This window comes from Ovis aries, chromosome 1 (assembly GCF_016772045.2).
Source record: "Ovis aries strain OAR_USU_Benz2616 breed Rambouillet chromosome 1, ARS-UI_Ramb_v3.0, whole genome shotgun sequence".
Lineage (NCBI taxonomy): Eukaryota > Metazoa > Chordata > Mammalia > Artiodactyla > Bovidae > Ovis > Ovis aries.
Genome location: NC_056054.1, coordinates 162047577 through 162067786, shown reverse-complemented (window position 1 = coordinate 162067786; position 20210 = coordinate 162047577). Strand labels below are relative to the sequence as shown.

The window sequence follows — 20210 nt, the reverse complement described above, 5'->3', positions numbered from 1 at the left end:
TGCCATGATCTTCATTTTCTGAATGTTGAGCTTTAGGCCAACTTTTTCACTCTCCTCTTTCACTTTCATCAAGAGGCTTTTTAGTTCCTCTTCCCTTTCTGCCAAAAGGGTGGTGTCATCTGCATACCTGAGGTGATTGATATTTTTCCCAGCAATCTTGATTCCAGCTTGTGCTTCTTCCAGCCCAGCGTTTCTCATGATGTACTCTGCATATAAGTTAAATAAGCTGGGTGACAATATACAGCCTTGATGTACTCCTTTTCCTAATTGGAACCAGTCTGTTGTTCCATATCCAGTTCTAATTCTTGCTTCCTGACCTGCATACAGATTTCTCAAGAGGCAGGTCACATGGTCTGGTATTCCCATCTCTCTCAGAATTTTCCACAGTTTATTGTGATCCACACAGTCAAAGGCTTCGGCATAGTCAATAAAGCAGAAGCAGATGTTTTTCTGGAACTCTCTTGCTTTTTCCATGATCCAGCAGATGTAGGCAATTTGATCTCTGGTTCCTCTGCCTTTTCTAAAACCAGCTTGAACATCTGGAAGTTTACAGTTCACGTATTGCTGAAGCCTGGCTTGGAGAATTTTGAGCATTACTTTACTAGCATGTGAGATGAGTGCAATTGTGTGGTAGTTTGGGCCATCTTTGGCATTGCCTTTCTTTGGGACTGGAATGAAAACTGACCTTTTCCAGTCCTGTGGCCACTGCTGAGTTTTCCAAATTTGTTGGCATATTGAGTGCAGCACTTTCACAGCATCATCTTTCAGGATTTGAAATACCTCCACTGGAATCCCATCACCTCCACTAGCTTTGTTCGTAGTGATGCTTTCTAAGGCCCACTTGACTTCACATTCCAGGATGTCTGTCTCTAGGTGAGTGATCACACCATCGTGATTATCCGGGTCGTGAACATCTTTTTTGTACAGTTCTTCTGTGTATTCTTGCCACCTCTTCCTAATATCTTCTGCTTCTGTTAGGTCCATACCATTTCTGTCCTTTATCGAGCCCATCTTTGCATGAAATGTTCACCTGGTATCTCCAATTTTCTTGAAGAGATCTCTAGTCTTTCCCATTCTATCTAACTACAATTATTCAATTTTACTCTGTTCTCAACATATCAATGAAGTCTATATTTTGAACATTATTTCCTTACAATTTTTACTTCCAAGTATTCATATTATTGTCTTAAACAAAAGAAAGCTTAAATAATTTTTGACTGTTCAAGAGAATTCAGAAAGCTTCTACTTTTATTTCTACTTACTGGGGTTGAGATACAAGATATAGAAATCAATTCAGACACTGAAAGTCAAAGTCTTCTACGATATAGCTAGACGGATAGTACATTCTTGGGAAACATTTTTTATTGCCAATGATGGAGAGACTATTTAAATATACTTAAATACACAGAATGTGGAAATACATTGAATAAGAACAGGACTCAATAAAGAAGTATGAAGATTACAAGTACTATACATGAACTTAGGTTCTCAAATCCCTGATCCCAAGCAGCCTGGGACATGCTACTCTGATTTCACAGAATTACAAAGTACAGAAGTGGAAAGGATATTTAGGAGTGCCTGATTCACCCCCTTTCCTTTTATCATGAGGCTTCTGATTTCAGAATTTGAGAGTATTCAGGATCACATGGTGCAAGATGGCAACTAGAACTTAGATCCCTTGGTTCCTAGCTGAATGCAGCTTATCCTGGCTGTAAATTAAAATGGTAATATTTCCACAGCATTACTAGAATTCTGGGGATGGCTTTCTAAACCAGTTTATAAGTGACAGAGGCAACCTGTCACACTGCTTCATATTGTCATTTTATATTTTAGAAAGCTTATGTAAATGGCTTCCCTGGTAGCTCAGCTGGTAAAGAATCCACTTGCAATGCAGGAGACTCCATTTGGATCCCTGGGTCTGGAAGATCCCCTGGATAAGGGATAGGCAACTCACTCCAGTATTCTTGGGCTTTCCTTGTAGCTCAGCTGGTAGAGAGTCCACCCACAACGGGGGAGACCTGGGTTTGTTACCTGGGTTCAGAAGATGCCCTGGAGAAGTGAACTACCCACTCCAGTATTCTGGCCTGGAGAATTCCATGGGCTGTATAGCCCATGGGGTGGCAAAAAGTCAGACAAGACTAAGTAGCTTTCACTCACTATCCACCACATCTCTCTCCTTCAGCCACACAAAATATTCTTAACATTTCTAAAATCTAATGCACACATTTAAGAATAGTGTGCCTGTCTTCAAGTTATTCTCTTTTCCTAAAAGGTGCTTCTACCATCTCTTCCAGCCCACCTGTGATTCCTTCAATGTATAAGAAAGGGCTGATATGTTACTGATATGTTCCTTCCTACAACCAATTTTTCTTGACCAGAATTCATTCCTCCCCTTATTGTTTTTTCACAAAACAATACTGAGAATTACCTGAAGATACTCTCATTGGCATTAAGACTGTGAAGACATTATTTCTAAACTTCAACAGAGTACCTAACACCTAGAATGTCAAATAGCAACTTGTTAAATGGAATTCAGGACATGACTTTTTAAAAAGTATATTTCAATATTGGCAAAAATGAGTTGACAAGCATTTCAGAATAAATATATTTTCTTTTCATTTTTGAAAGCCTAATGAATCATTTGCTTGAGATTACTCATCTATTTTTCATATTTGCTAACCAACGGTGCTGAAGTTTTATTCAAATAACCTGAAATGGTTTTCTTTACAGGTACAAAATGAATGCCTACTATTGTAACTACATCAGTCAGTATGTTACTATGGGTAAAAAGGGCATTTTAAGTTAAAAAAATAAAAGAATAAAAAATAAAACCAGTATGAGATAATTTACTAAGTCACATATTTTATATGATTTCAAAAATATTTCTTAATATGAAGAAAATCTTATCAATTTAAAAGTTATTCCTAGGAAATACTTTATTCAGAAAAACACCAGATATGCTTTATGTCAAAAGATTGTCAAATACATCATCTAGTTGTCTTTACATATTTGTAAAACCAACTTAAGTAGTATCTCCGAGAAAAGGCAACTTTAGTTAAAATGGCCATTCAAATTACCATGGCTCAAAGTTTTTCCATCCTTTCTGCTTATCTCGTCACTTGTTTTAACCTATAAATAGCACCAAGTAAAGCTCTATTCATGCAGAATGCCCAGCTGGATGACACACAAGCTGGAATCAAGATTGCCAGGAGAAATATCAATAACCTCAGATACACAGGTGACAACACCCTAATGGCAGAAAGTGAAGAACTAAAGAGCCTCTTGATGAAAGTGAAAGAGTGAAAAATTTGGCTTAAAACTCAACATTCAGAAAACTAAGATCATGGCATCTGGTCCCATTACTTCCTGGCAAATGGATGGGGAAACAATGGAAACAGTCAGAAACTTTATTTTTGGGGGCCAACATCATTGCAGATGGTGACTGCAGCCATGAAATTAGGACATTTTTCCTTGGAGGAAAAGTTTTGACCAAGCTAGACAGAATATTAAAAAGCAGATATATTACTTTGCCAACAAAGGCCCATCTAGTCAAAGCTATGGTTCTTCCAGTAGTCATGTATGTATGTGAGAGTTGGACTATAAAGAAAGCTGAGTGCTGAAGAAGTGATGCTTTTGAACTGTGGTGTTGGAGAAGACTCTTGAGAATCCCTTAGACTGCACAGAGATCAAACCAGTCAGTCCTAAAGGAAATCGGTCCTGAATAGTCATTGGAAGACTGATGCTGAAGCTGAAACTCCAATATTTTGGCCACCTGATGTGAAGAACCAACTCACTGGAAAAGACCCTGATGCTGGGGAAGACTGAAGGCAGGAGGACAAGGGGACAACAGATGATGAGATGGTTGGATGGCATCACCAAAGTGATGGACATGAGTTTGAGCAAGTTCCAGGAGTTGGGGATGGACAAGGGAAGCCTGGCATGCTGTAGTCCATGGGGCTGCAGAGAGTCGGACACGACTGATCGACTGAACTGAAAGCTCTATTCTTGTCAGTAACCTATTCTCTTCATTAAAAGAGAAACTTAAGTTGTGTATTCTTTAAAATTTACTAATGTCATCTATCCATTTTACTATTTCCCTTGATTCACCTTTATTTTATCTAATTCATGAAGCTGCATCCATATCTCTTACAAATATTTCCATGTGCTCCAATTTCCCAATGTCCTACCACTGACATTGTCTATATATGCATTATTATCTGGATGATAATCTAAAGGTAATATAGACTATCCCATCAGTGATATCCCAGGGTAATTGAGTATTCAGGTTGCTTTTTAATGTCTGAATCCTTGTATTACTTTCCCTCTGTAGTCTATATGTATTGGTCATTGCCCTTTATCTTTACTTGGCAGAATCTTAAATAAAAAGCACTGAGCTGTGAAATGACCACAGATACATGTGAAGATTAAAATATGTTTGGCTTAGAAATTTTGCTGAATTACTTCCTCGCTCTGTGATCATGTAGAAGTTATTTAAAGTACCTCAGGTTCACATCTTTCAATAGAGAAAATTTATGCTTGATTTCTAGGACTCATGTGAGTAAAGTGCTTTGAACAAAGCCTAGCATGTGGTAAATGCTCAATGAATTTTTAACCATCTTTTCCTTTGCTACCTTATTCTATCATATTTATTTTCTACTGTAGTTTCCTTTTCTTCTTTCTCTCTTTTCCTGCTCATTCTTGGTTGGTGCCCAAAATGCACATTTCAGTTTAACAGTAAGTTTATCAAGGGGATAAAAAAATCTGAATCAATTATGCAATTTGCACACATAAGTAACTGGCTTTTTATAGTTTCCAATCCTCCTCTGTTTGCAGGGCCATCATAAGTATACAGGCACTAGAGTCAGAAATAATGCAGCATGTATTGAAGCACATCACTCACTACCTGGCCTATAAATTCTTGGTATCTTTTGTTCCGTATTCTCCTTAATACTGGGTTTCTCCCACAGGGAAATGGAACTAAGACAAACTTCATAGGGCCATTGTGAAAAATAAAAGGATATAAAATTCTCAGAGCAGTGTCTGGCAAATAGAAAACTATGAAATAAACATAATTTTTCAGACAACTCTTTCCTCTCTTTATATAATAAACCAGACATTGAAAAATTCCCAATTCATTACACCTATGACAAAATCATTATAAGAATGATAGTAGTGAGTTTATTTGTAACTCTGTAAGTCCCTATGTCTCCTGGTTACCAGTTTGCATTAAGAAAGGCAGCCCTGTGATCAAGCCAAACACAATCACCAGAGCAGGGGCACAACTCCTACTGTTCCTTATATGATTCTTTGGCTATGATTACATAAAATCAGTGATAGTATGACAGCTAACATTGTTTGTCCTTTTATTCAGAAAATGAAAAATTGGGGCTTATAGACTACTTAATCATTTGTAAGTCTTTATAAGTTACTTCATCTACTGAGAAAAAGATATATATCTTGGAAAGATATTCTGGAAAAGAAGCTTTATTCACTTCAAAGTAACTGTGATTAATATAACATACTAACTACATTCAATGAATACTGATGTATATTCATTTTAATGAAAATAAGATAATGAAGGTACAAGCATAATCTTAGTTTAAAAGATACATTCTCAGAAATGGCTTGACAATAACTCTATTAAAACTTTAGAAACAATAAAATCACAGGCTATAAACAAACAAATCTAAAAAAACAAAAAACCTGTTAAACAAAGAAAGATCAAACTCTTACAGGAATTTTTATTTGAAAATAAAAATTTAATGAATGACTGTTGAATAACTCCTGACATAAAAGTCAAACTCAAATAGCATTATTCTAATGATTCTAAAAACAAAACAATTTTGGGTCAACTTCCCCTTTCAGATTTAAATTTGTAAATACAACAGAAAAAAGCAATGTAGAATAGTAGCAGGGAGAATGTCATGAATGAGAAAAATACAGTTTCTAAGAAAAGGAAGAAAAGCTAATCCAAGTATATCTAGAAACAACTGACTGCCTCCATTGTTGCAAACAGACAAAATCAAGGTAAAAAGCATCACAAATCACCCTTTTATTTTAGCTTGAAATAAAAAATGTAGAAATAAACTGAATGTGAAAATGAGGCAAAATATATCAAAACATGTAAAAAGTCTAGTACAACCATAGCTAAAATGATGTCAATACCCGCAAAACTGTACTTAGTAAATTATACATCCTTATAAGCCTTTCAAAAGCAACTACACTCTGCTAACAAAAATCTAACCATAATGTATCTTTTTGAAAAGTTCAAAAGATATACACTACTTTAGAAGATTCATATTTCCTAATGAACACCAAATGATATCTGTAAAATTGATTTATGGTATGATAATCTAAAGTTGTTTATATACAAATATTCAATGAGTTTACCAAATTTAACGTATACACAGAAAACATTTATTTTTAAAGCAAATATTTATATGGGCATTATTGTAATACTACTATATATAAACAATATATTAAAGAACAATTACTAATTTAGAAGAAAGCATTTTTATATATCATTCCATTGATTACCAGTTCTAATTGTATTTTAATCTTTTCCATAGGATTTAAGTTTTATGCTAAAATTCATACTTAAAACACTGAACAATTTTAACTATTATAATACACCCTAAAACCCAGCAGAATAACAATTTTGAAAGATATTTAAACTTACCCCATTTAATGGATATGTTTTCCATCCTAGCTCTCCCAGCACAGTTGTTGTATCAAGCAACACAACTGGAATCAAATAAACAACAAAAAAAATTCTTGCATGAACTTCTTAATTGATGTAAATAGAAACTAGTTATTTAAATCACTATCAACTACCTTTACTATTATTCCTTGAATTAGCTTTAATAAGTTGCATGACTTACATAAAATTATTTATAAATACTAAAGCTTAATATATAATAATATTGAAAGTGAAAGTCACTCACTTGTGTCTGACTCTTTGCGACCACAGGGACTATACAGTCCATGGAATTCTCCAGGCCAGAATACTGGAGTGGGTAGCTGTTCCCTTCTCCAGGGGATCTTTCCAACCCAGGGATCAAACCCAGGTCTCCCACATTGCTGGTGGATTCTTTACCAGCTGAGCCACAAGGCAAATATAAAATGAATGTGGTAGTTACATATTAATTTAAAAATAAGAAATGTGTTTAATAGCACTAAATGAAATGGAATAACAGAACTAACACAGTCATCTTTAGTAAAAATGATAAATGTTGGAAGAGGTAAGCAAGAATATAACCACCAGATGACCCATAAGCAGGACCTTACCAATGGATGGGAGGCTCTTGAGCTCCTCGCCTGTCCTTAAAATGTACACTCTGCCTATCATTCCCACAGCAGTAGCTGTTCTAAGGGCAGAGCCTTGAGAGGGTAAGGTACTGCTGAAACCATCTGTATTGTGCATATGACTAAACCCTGTTGAGACCTCTAGGACTCTGGTGGTCAAGTGCAGAGGCCTACTTGTTTGGCAGCTGCATAAGACAAGTCTTGTACATATAAGACTACTTATTAAACCTGTCACCTATCAATCTGGAGTGATCTACTCCTTCCTTTGCTCTGCTCTTGCCCCATGTGAGTATGGGGCCACTTTGCAGACCAACAGTGAAATGACTACCTTTGCTTTCCCTCTCATTTATAAAAATAGTCTTTTTTTTTTTTTTTACCATACTAAAGAAAGAAAAATTTTAAAGCAGGTCTGTATATTTTCTTTCTGTGTTTTCTTCTATATGACTGGCAACTCATTTTGAATAAACATATCTTTAAAGCATGGATTACATTTTTATTGTATGTGCTAGTATACTTACTGCTAAAGGAAGTAAGAGCCAAAACAAAAAACATATACCTTTTTCCCTGACCAAAAGTAACTCATAATCTGGTTGGGAAGACATAAAAACAAATAATCAGGACATATTCTCTTAAATTCTAAAATTGTAGACTACACAATAGCTTAACAATTAAATCAGGCTAAGGCTGAATGGATATGAGAGTTGGGCCTTAAAGAAGGTTGAGCACCCAAGAATTGATGCTTTCAAACTGTGGTGCTGGAGAAGACCCTTGAGAGTCACTTGGACTGCATGGAGATCAAACCAATGAATCCTAAAGGAAGTCAACTCTGAATATTCATTGAAAGGACTGGTGCTAAAGCTGAAGCTCCAATACTTTGGCCACTTGATGCAAAGAACTGATTCACTGGAAAAGACACTGATGCTGGGAAAGAGTGAAGGCGGAAGGAGAAAGGGACAACCGAGGATGAGATGGTTAGATGGCATCATCAATACAATAGATACGAGTTTGAACAAACTCTGGGAGATAGTGAAGGACAGGGAAGCCTGGAATGCTGCAGTCCATGGGGTTTCAGTTTCAGACATGACTTAGCAGCTGAATAACAACAACAAAAAGCCTGCCGTGGAGGTCTGAGATGATTTCATAAAGGAAATGCAATTTGGTCTGGGCTATGACGAAGGGGTCTTTAATCACATGTGCTGATAAACATTTATTTTAGAATACCTTCTATAAAGTCACTGAGATATAACTAAATTAGTTCTCAGTTGCTGGAGTGGGAAGTAGGAGTGGAAAATATTTAGGGGAATTAAGAGGACAGAAATGATCTAGAAAGATAAGTGGTGATCAACTGGGAAGTATTTTGGTAGTGTTTCCACCAAGTTAATGTGTTCAGTTCAGTCGCTCAGTTGTGTCCGACTCTTTGAGGCCCCATGGAGTACAGCACGCCAGGCTTCCCTGTCCATCACCAACACTTGGAGCTTGCTTAAACTCATGTCCATCGAGTCAGTAATACCATCCAACCACCTCATCCTCTGTTGTCCCCTTCTCCTCCTGCCTTCAGTCTTTCCCAGCATCAGGGTCTTTTCCAATGAGTCAGTTCTTCACATCACGTGGCCAAAGCATTAGGAGTTTCAGCTTCACATACGACCCATATTTTTAACTTCTATCACCAAATCCCCAGTAAGGTCATGGACCAAACAGTAAGAAACAGTGCTTTGGTATCCCAAGTTTTATTTTATCTAGCTAAGAAAGGGGAGGGTTTTTGGTTGTTTAAAAAAGTGCCATTGGAAATGTGTTATTTGCCATCTGTTGTTTGATGTTTATGGTAAGGATTTCTGTGATTTTATTTTTTATTTGAATGACTGTATACTTTATTGATTTTTAGTATGAAACCCTGCTTAAAGTTCTGGGATGAACTCTACATGCTCATTGAGGATATTTTTCCAATATATTCACTAAGCATATATTTGTAAAACTGAGCTTCAATCATTTAATTAATTTTAATTATGCAAAATTCTCAAATACTTTAAAATGTGGAAAAAACAGTACAATGAACTCTCATTGTATTAATTACCCTGCCTCAATTGTTACAAACCTATAGCCAATCTTATTTCATCTACACTTGCATACCTACTCTTACTGCAAGATTTCTTTGAAGCAAATTCTAGTAATCATCTAATTTCATCTGTAAAAATTTCAGTATGTATATCTAAGATAAAGATTCCTCTTAATATAACTATAATATCTCAATCCATTACTATAAATAGTATGTATTAATTAATATCATCAAATATCCAGTCAGTGTTCAATATTCCTATGGTCCCAACTTATTTTAACAGAAAATCAAGATTTAAATGAGTCCATACATTACAATGAGGTCTTGTTCTCTTCATTTTTTTTTAAATTTTATAGGCCCCCACTTTTTCCTTTTTTTAAGTTAGGTTCACTGAGGTATGATTTACTTACAATAAAATTCAGCCTATTTAAATGAGCATTTCTAGGAATTGTGACAAACTCCGATATCATAAAACTACCACTACAATCAAGCTATAGAATATTTCCATCACCACCAAAATTTCCCATGTGATCCTTTATGGTAAATCCAGTTCCCTCAATAATCCCCAGAAACCATTAATCTGACTTCTGTCCCTTGATTTTCACTTTCCCAGAATGGTGAATGACTGAAATCATACATAGGATGAAATCATATGATGTGTTTTGAGCCTGCTTTCTTTCACTCAGCATAACACGTTTGAGATTCATTTACGTCGCTGTGTGTATCAGTATATACAACTGAACACTCAGTCCCTTTTTATTGCTGAAAAGTATTATATAGAATGGAATTCCCTAGCTGATGAATTTTCATGTACAGATTTTTATACAAACCGAAGTTTTCATTTCTCCATTGTAAATATCAATTACTGAATTACATAAAGAATGTTTATTTTTAAAGAAACCATCAAACTGGTTTCCAAAATGGCTGTGTAGTTTTACATTCCCTTTAGTAGAATGTATGATTTTCCAATTGTTCTACATCTTTACCAGAACTTGGTACTGTTCAGTTTTCTTTTTTTTTTTTTTTAAGGCATTCTAACAGATGTACAATAGTATCTCATTGCTGTTTTAACTAGCCAGTTATTTTTTCACTACATGAAATAAAATTTACTAGAAAAAAATTTGACCCACAAAAGTAGTTTTATCACACAGTCTACATTTTCCCTTTTGTGAGAAATCACTGAACATACTTCCCCATTTTCTTTAAATTGGTAGATATATTAAGTGGCTTGACCAGATCAAGGTTCCATTTATTTTTTATGTTTTTTTAAATTAGTTCATTGGTGGTGTTTCATAGTCCTTATACCAAGTCAAGGAATATATCAGTGTTTACTAGGGGCATGTAAAAAGGACTCAAGAACCAACTGGCTTAAACTTCCACTGGCTAAAAATAGATAATTTGAACATACACAAGATTAATGACTATAAGGGACTAAAACACTTCAAATATGCTTAAATCCATGCATTAATAATGATAAAATATACCTATTAATATATTTTGCAGTACACTAGGAAGCCATTATTTTAAAAACTGGTAAAAAATCTGAAAAGCATAAAATACTTATTTTGTTTTTAATATATGAACTATTTATAAATAAATAGTTAATGAAGGAACATTCATCGTATTGAGATATTTGAGTTAATAAATGAAGAAGGAATGACCAAATTAGGCTACAACATTTTCTGTCCTTAATGAATTAATATATTTAGCTAATGACTTCCAATGCTGCTAATATCATGTAAAGAGATAAAAAAAAAAAAAAAACACATAAAGGGCTAGAGCTTTTAAAAAGGCTTTCTTTATAGCTTCATTTACACCATATTAACATATAATTCTAACAAGCTTACAAGTAAAAGAAAGTACAAATGCATATATACACACACACACATAAATACACATATGCAAATTCACAAAGTGGTACTTGATGGCATTTGGGTTCATTCAGTATAAAAATAATCATCTCACATATTAGAGAAAAAAGCTGATGTCATAATAAATATTCAAACTCAAAGCTTAAGTTATCAAATGAACATAATTTTATTTTTGGTATACACATGTTGTTTCTGCTGCTAAGTCGCTTCAGTCATGTCTGACTCTGTGCGACCCCATAGATGGCAGCCCACCAGGCTCCCCTGTCCCCGGGATTCTCCAGGTAAGAACACTGGAGTGTGTTGTCATTTCCTTCTCCAAGTCAGTGGTAAAGAATCCACCTGCCAATACAGGAGACACAAGTTCAGTCCCTGGGTTGGGAAGATCCTCTGGAGAAGGAAATGGCAACCCACTCCTGTATTCTTGCCTGGGAAATTCCACAGACGAAGGACACTAGCAGACTAATCCATGGGGTCACAAAAGAGTCACACACAATTTAGCAAATAAACAACAATATATTATAGAAAAGAACTCAGAAATGTGTAATAGCAGAATCTACTTTGAGGCACTCAATAATTTAATGTTACTCATTTAACACATTTATATTTTGGAATACATTATTCATGTCTAACTCTTTGTGACCGCATAGATTGGAACCTAGCAGGCTCCTCTGTCCATGGGATTTTCCAGGCAAGAATACTCGAGTGAGTTGCCATTTCTTACTCTAGGGGATCTTGCATGGATTGAACCCATGTCTCGTGTCCTGTGTTGCAGAAGATTCTCTTTTTTAATACAAATTTATTTATATTAAAAATAAGGAGGTTAATTACTTTACAATATTGTATTGGTTTTGCCATATATCAATATGTATCCACCACAGGTATACACGTGTTCCCCATTCTGAACCCCCCTCCCTCCTCCCTCCCCATACCATCCCTCTGGGTCATATCAGTGCACCAGGCCCAAGCGTCCAGTATCATGCATTGAACCTGGACTGGCGACTTGTTTCATATATGATAGTATACATGTTTCAATGCCATTCTCCCAAATCATCCCACCCTTTCCCTCTCCTATAGAGTCCAAAAGACTGTTCTATACATCTGTGTCTCTTTTGCTCTCTTGCATACAGGGTTATCATTACCATCTTCCTAAATTCCATATATATGCGTTAGTATACTGTATTGGTGTTTTTCTTTCTGGCTTACTTCACTCTGTATAATTGGTTCCAGTTTTATCCACCTCATTAGAACTGATTCAAATGTATTCTTTTTAATGGCTGAGTAATACTCCATTGTGTATATGTACCACAGCTTTCTTATCCATTCATCTGCTGATGGACATCTAGGTTGCTTCCATATCCTGGCTATTATAAACAGTGCTGCAGTGAACACTGGGGTACATGTGTCTCTTTCAATTCTGGTTTCTTCTGTGTGTATGCCCAGCAGTGGCATACACTGCTGGGTTTGCTGGGTCATAAGGCAGTTCTATTTCCAGTTTTTCCACTAAGCCATTCGGAAGCTCATTCTTTCCCTGCTGCTGCTGCTGCTAAGTCGCTTCCATCTGACTCTGTGCGACCCCATAGATGGTAGCCCACCAGGCTCCCCCGTCCCTGGGATTTTCCAGGCAAGAGTATTGGAGTGGGGTGCCATCGCCTTCTCCGCATTTTTCCCCTAGCAGGCTGAGTAAGTAATGATATTAAATCAGTCAGATAGGCTTCCCATTTGGTGCTAGTGATAAAGAACCTGCCTCCTACTGCAGGAGACATAAGAGACATGGGTTTGATCCCTGGGTCAAGATGATCCTCTGGAGAACAGCATGGTAACCCACTCCAGTATTCTTGCCTCGAAAATCCCATGAACAGAAGAGCCTGGTAGGCTCCAGTCCATGGAGTCGCAGAGAGTTAGATACGGCTGAAGTGACATAGCACACATACATATAGGAAGGATGGTTTATGTTTCCTTCTTCATGGAATCTCACACTGCCCTATATTTTCTTTTTTCTTTCTTTCTTTTTTTTTTTTTACATGTAAGAATTAAAGATTTTAAAATTTAAAAAATAAAAACTAAAAAAAAAATAATAAAATAAAATAAAATAAAATAAAAAATAAATAAATGCTCAAGTTACAGGTGAGAAAACTAAGGCTCAGAGAGCTTACATATTTTCCCTAGGATCAAAAAGTGATTCCAACCAAGGAGATTCAAGCTAGAATAAGGAAGTAAGTAAGAAAGTCACTCAGTCGTGTCCGACTCTTTGCGACCCCATGGACTACACAGTCCATAGAATTCTCCAGGCCATAATACTGGAGTGGTTAGCCGTTCCTTTCTCCAGGGGATCTTCCCAGTGCAGGGATCAAACCCAAGTCTCCTGCATTGTGGGTGGATTCTTTACCAGCTGAGCCACAAGTGAAGCTCAAGGATACTGGAGTGGTTAGCCTATCCCTTCTCCAGCGGATCTTCCCCACCCAGGAATCAAACCAGGATCTCCTGCATTACAGGCAGATTCTTGACCAGACCAACTAAGCTATCAGGGAAGCCGATGCTAGACTACTCCTTTAAAAATTTATAGTGTTTTCTTACTTCCTTTTAAGTTTGAATATAAAACTTCATAATTTGTTTTTCTCTTTTTATTTTTGGAGATGCAGAGAAAAATCATTTACTTTCCTGATTCCAAATCTAGATAAGTTTATATCCTACTTTTCTCATCAATGGGTTCTACAGAAGCTTTATTGGTATCATGACATTTAAATCAGGGAGTTTATTAGAGTACAGAGTATAAAACTCCCTAATATTGAAGTCTATCAGTGAAGATTTCTTTTTCATAGACTGTCAAAATAATTAATCGATTAACTGAGGTAATTATTTTTTAAAATATATTTGGGCTGCTCAATTCTTAAAATATTTATAATTTGTAAACTGAAATACAGTCATTTCAAAATAAACAACAACAAAAAAGAAAATCTAAATATCTACAACAGTGAAGATCCTTAAGAGCACCTTTTTTGTTTATTAGTAGCTTCATGAAACAAGATTTACATGACTGCTTTATCTTCCTCATTAAACTGCAGTCATACCTTCTAAAAATTCATAAGAACAGCAAAATTTCAAATTTGCATTCCTGACAGGTGAAGGATGCATTAATATCAAAATAAAACTAAGGATTTAGTTTTATTTTTAACACCATTACATGTGACATATGTTTAAATTTTATCAGTTGCTTCATAGACAAAAACCCCACAAACTCAGATTTTTCAGGCATACTAATTACATTGGACCCAGCAAGGTGAGAGCTCCTCCTGCTGGCTTTAAATGAAAGAAAAACACCAATACAGTATACTAACACATATATGTGGAATTTAGAAAGATGGTAACAATAACCCTGTATGCGAGACAGCAAAGAGACACAGATGTATAGAACAGACTTTTGGACTCTGTGGGAGAGGGAGAGGGTGGGATGATTTGGGAGAATGGCATTGAAACATATATAATATCATGTAAGAAATGAATCGCCAGTCTAGGTTCGATGCAGAATACAGGATGCTTGGGGCTGGTGCACTGGGATGACCCAGAGAGATGGTATGGGGAGGGAAGTGGGAGAGGGGTTCAGGATTGGGAACTCATGTACACCTGTGGCGAATTCATGTTGATGTATGGCAAAACCAACATAGTATTTTTTTTTTAGTTTTTATTTTTTAAATTTTAAAATCTTTAATTCTTACATGCATTCCCAAACATGAACCCCCTCCCACCTCCCTCCCCATAACATCTTTCTGGGTCATCCCCATGCACCAGCCCCAAGCATGCTGCATCCTGCGTCAGACATAGACTGGCGATTCAATTCACATGATAGTATACATGTTAGAATGTCATTCTCCCAAATCATCCCACCCTCTCCCTCTCCCTCTGAGTCCAAAAGTCCGTTATACACATCTGTGTCTCTTTCCCTGTCTTGCATACAGGGTCGTCATTGCCATCTTCCTAAATTCCATATATATGTGTTAGTATACTGTATTGGTGTTTTTCTTTCTGGTGAAGTAAGCCAGAAAGAAAAACACCAATATAGTATTGTAAAGTAAAATAAAGTTAAAAAAAAAAAAAGTTATCTAGTCCCTGCTGCTGCTGCTAAGTTGCTTCAGTCATGTCTGACTCTGTGAGACCCCATAGACAGCAGCTCACTAGGCTCCACCGTCCCTGGGATTCTCCAGGCAAGAACACTGGAGTGGGTTGCCATTTCCTTCTCCAATGCATGAAAGTGAAAAGAGAAAGTGAAGTCACTCAGTCAAAAGAGTTGTGTCCAGCTCTTTGTGAACCCATGGACTGCAGCCTACCAGGCTCTTCTGTCCATTGGATTTTCCAGGCAAGAGTACTGGAGTGGGTTGCCACTGCCTTCTCCAATCTAGTTCCTACTAGAGTACAAGAATACTGTAAACTGAGAGAGAAAAAGAATACCATCTCAATATTAATTTCAGTAAAACTCAATACTCTATTATTTTTAATTTATTATTAAGATTTTAAATATGGTAAGATTAACACCAGTGATTTTTTTAGGGGTTGCACATGAAAATATAATTATTTATTCATATCATAATAAATGAGAAATTGGATAAACTAACAATACATAAAAGTAGTAGGTTGATGGTATCAAACTAAAGTTTTAAAATGTTTATATCATTTAATAAGCAACATAATACATAGAATAGGTTAAACTATGCACAATTTCCCTATCAACTTTCAGAAATAAATCTCTAGCATATCTTTCTCTGAAAATATCTCTTAATTTATTAGTGCTCCATTTACTCATTCTTTGGAAGTTATAAGAAAATGTTATTGTAGTTAAAAGAAGATATCAAATGACAAAGACAAGGTTGATAGCACTGGATTACATGTGAGCGTAATAAGTACCCAACATTAAGAAGCTCAATGTTAATTTCTTTCCATTGGATAATTTATTGAATCTTTATATTCCTTTCACTAAATTTAAGATATATTAATTTAAAAACATTTAGAAAGATGGTAACGATGACCCTATATGCGAGACAGCAAAAGAGACACAGATGTAAAGAACAGTCCTTTGGACTCTGTGGGAAAAGGTGTGGGTGGGATGATTTGAGAGAATAGCATTGAAACATGTATATTATCATATGTGAAACAGATTGCCAGTCCAGGTTCGATGCATGATACAGGGTGCTCGGGGCTGGTGCACTGGGATGACCCTGAGGGATGGGATGAGGAGAGAGGTGGGAGGGGGGTTCAGGATGGGGAGAACATGTATACCCATGGCTGAGTCATGTCAGTGTATGGCAAAAACCACTACAATATTGTAATCAGCCTCCAGTTAAAATAAATAAATTAATTTTTAAAAGCTATTTTTAAAAAAACAATTAGCATATAGGTATACAGTATATAATAGAAGATCATCTTCATTCCAACTGCACTGTAAAAAATGAAGAGATTTTATTTAATATAGTATTTTGAAAAAAATTAAACAATAAGAGATCAATCAACCCACTAAGAAAGTAGTTATTCTTTTAGGATAGTTTTACTATAAAAATTCAAGTTAATGGCATGTGAATCGAGTCCAAAGATTTATCAGTATTTTTAAACATTCAGACAGCTGTAAACACTGGTTTAGAATTTTCTCCAACAGACTTCTTACAAAGACCCAGAAAGATAAAGTCACTTAGTAACAAGTTAGTAGAGATTTTAGTTAGTTCCATGTTCCATTGACTGTAACACACTTACCACCTCCCATAACATAGGTAAAATAAGGGAACACTTCTGACATCATGACCAGATATAAAACAATCACAGAATAATTTGAATTAAAGGCACAGATACATAAGCATGTAGGGATCTATATTTATTAATATCCACGTATCTATAAACAGCAGTAGTCTACTTCAATATCAACCTGCCTAAATCCTATTTTACACTGGCATTTAGGTTACCATATTAACTAATGTTTTGACATAACTGCATGTGTTTGATTGGCAAAAATCCCATTTTAACTTTCAGATACTATGGGTTTTTACCCTCATAGAGAGTTAGAATCAATATTTAATTTCTAAAAATAAATCAAACACTGATTGCTTTAAGTAAACATAGGATTATTATGTTTACCCCTTAGTATCTCCCTCTGAATATTGACATTTTCCAAGGAGACTCATCCCTTCTTATATATTAATAACAAAGTACTTTTATCTAGAAACTGAGATCAATACTTGTTCATTAAATATACTTACAGCATTTTGTTTTGTCACAGCTTTACTGTTTTTCTTGTTGCTTGTTTGTTTTTAATACAGGTGCTATTCATGGTTATTTTGTCTACCTTAGGTGAGAGTTTGGAAATCCTACTTGAAAGATAAGGTAATATGACCACAGAGACTTTAAATAGCTTTCTCAAGATTAGAGAATAAAATCAGTCTAGAACAAGTGAACTCACAACCTTCAGCTTTCTACTCTAATAGAAAATAATCTTTATTTTTTTTCTTTTTCAGAAAGCAGGTTCAAACGTTTGTCTCTGTCCCTTCTTGAAAACCAATCACTGTTTTTCAGTTCTGATGGAAAAATAAGCTATAATAACCAGAAACTACTTACTTTAACTATCACTTTAAATGCAGAAAAGCGGGGTGGCGATGGGGCGCGGAATTCAAGCTAGTTTGCTTTTTAGAAGGCAAGTTATACCAATGAGTAAGAACTGTCACTGAAAAACTTATCCAAATAATGAATGTAAAAAGTTGATTAAAAATATAACAAGTAAAGTCTATCCTCACCTCCACACCCTCCTAGTTTACTCAAAAGAACCTTATATGGTAATCCTGCTTGACATAGTCTTATATGCTTCAGTCCCATAATCATCTCTAAAGTCTGCCATTAGACAGGAGGGCTTAGCACAGAGACCGAAGGAGAACCAGGAGTGGATCTAAATCCATCACAAGGTCACTGAGAGATATCGGTCTGTTCCCTCTGGGCTCCTGAACAAGGTCTTTAAGACTTATCAGTGAGTCACCTCAAGTCATACTTTCCCCATAAATTGTTCAAGTATCTACCAGCTTAAAGAAAAAAAAAAAAAGAAATTTTGTATGTTATAAATTAATAGCAATACATAATACTTTCATTTTGATATCTTCAACTCTTTGACCTATAAAGAAACTAAGTATTGAAAACTTCATTTAGTAGAAGTATTATTTTCATCTGCTTCAAAGTTTTAATAGGTAGAAGAGACTACTTGGCTTTAGTCTTACATTTTATAATCTTATATTTCATAAACATGATATTTTTCATCTCTCACAGAAACTAACAACATAAAGTCGCTCAAAAACTCCACTTAGCTCAAACCACTGCACTTTCTCCCCATCACTTACACAGCATCAGAGAGGCTTCTTGTGCTTCTAGTTCATTCCTTTCTCACACTTCTCACTTGTTTTCCATGGCACTGAACATTTTCCTTTTTTTTTTTTTTTAAATTAAAGTCAATGTCTAAAAGGAGCTTAAATCTTTCTTTTTATGACTACTTATTTGGAAGTCTCATCTACAATGTATTGTACATCTCACTGCAAAACCATTTCTATATAACGGAAGAAAAATCTAAAAAAAAACTATTGAAACCCTTATCTTAAAACCAAAGTTTGGCTCTGCATTGAGAAGGAAAAAATGACTTTTACTGGACTATAAGAAAAGCTTATGAGTGAAAAAGAATCTTTTCTTTTTTCCTCCCAAAAATGGAAAGAAAAAAATTTTTACTAGATTGTTTTTTCCTTCCATTAAACTTACATAGACATGATAGAAAGTTTTTACTTCCTTCTTTAGGACATGATAGTAAAAATATTTTACTTGATTTCATATGAAGATATTTTAATATTATTTCAACAAATATTAATTGAGTTTCTGCAATATTTAGACTCTACATTAAAAAATGGAGGGTATAGAAAGTTCATAAGATACAACGTCTACCCTAAAGGAGTATCTGGTGTTATTTTTTAACTCCAGCTGTTAGATTTTTATGTCAACTTGCATGCCATAGTTTATTGAAACATGTAAATAGTAAAACAGATGAAAATGCCCTTATTTAGAAGGTGCAAAAGAGGAAAGGCTGAAGCTATTTACTAGAATGTACAGAATTAAATTGCTTTTCTAAAAGGGCGGACACCAAATAGTACATCAACATCACCATCAAAACTGTCAGTAATTGGATCACTTATCTCAGTTTCTAAAGAAGTGTTAAGGAATGAACACACTGTAGAAAAGAATCCAAGGAGACAACAGGAAGAGAAATAGCAATATCCAACCTGAAGGGTACTCTTCTCCAAAGTAGTACCGAATACAGGAAACATCTGCTAAATTTGTCAAGAGAAACATAGTGTTTTACTTAGAGTGGGAGATTATAAAAGTTAAACATCAGAAGTAAACATTTTCTAATCTAAGTTTTAATAATCAGAAATTTTAAAAAGTACCAGGTAAAAACAATAATTGTATTGTCAAATTTTCAAATATAAACTTTAAAAGGATAACATTCTCATCTTTGTCCAATGAAATTACAGCCAAATAAAGAAGGCAATATCTAAGAAGATATTAAGAAGAGGTGGCAAGAATACACAGAAGAACTGTACAAAAAAGATCTTCACGACCAAGATAATCATGATGGTGTAGTCACTCACCTAGAGCCAGACATCCTGGAATGTGAAGTCAAGTGGGCCTTAGGAAGCACCACTACGAACAAAGCTAGTGGAGGTGATGGAATTCCAGTGCAGTTATTTCAAATGCTGGAAGATGATGCTGTGAACATGCTGCACTCAATATGCCAGCAAATTTGAAAACCTCAGCAGTAGCCACAGGACTGGAAAAGATCAGTTTTCATTCCAATCCCAAAGAAAGGCAATGACAAAGATTGCTCAAACAACCACACAATTGCACTCATCTCACATGCTAGTAAAGTAATGCTCAAAATTCTCCAAGCCAGGCTTCAGCAATACATGAACTGTGAACTT

At 35.4% G+C, this 20210-nt stretch overlaps 1 protein-coding gene across 2 annotated transcripts in view; it reads right to left on the bottom strand.

The window, feature by feature from the left end:
• EPHA6 (EPH receptor A6) overlaps positions 1–20210 on the bottom strand; it is a 985602-nt gene that overhangs the window by 900432 nt on the left and 64960 nt on the right. For both annotated transcript variants that reach the window (XM_042230510.2, XM_060404157.1), the window contains exon 2: positions 6680–6744. In XM_042230510.2, coding sequence (XP_042086444.1) covers positions 6680–6744 — 65 coding nt within the window. The remainder of the gene's footprint in view (positions 1–6679; positions 6745–20210) is intronic.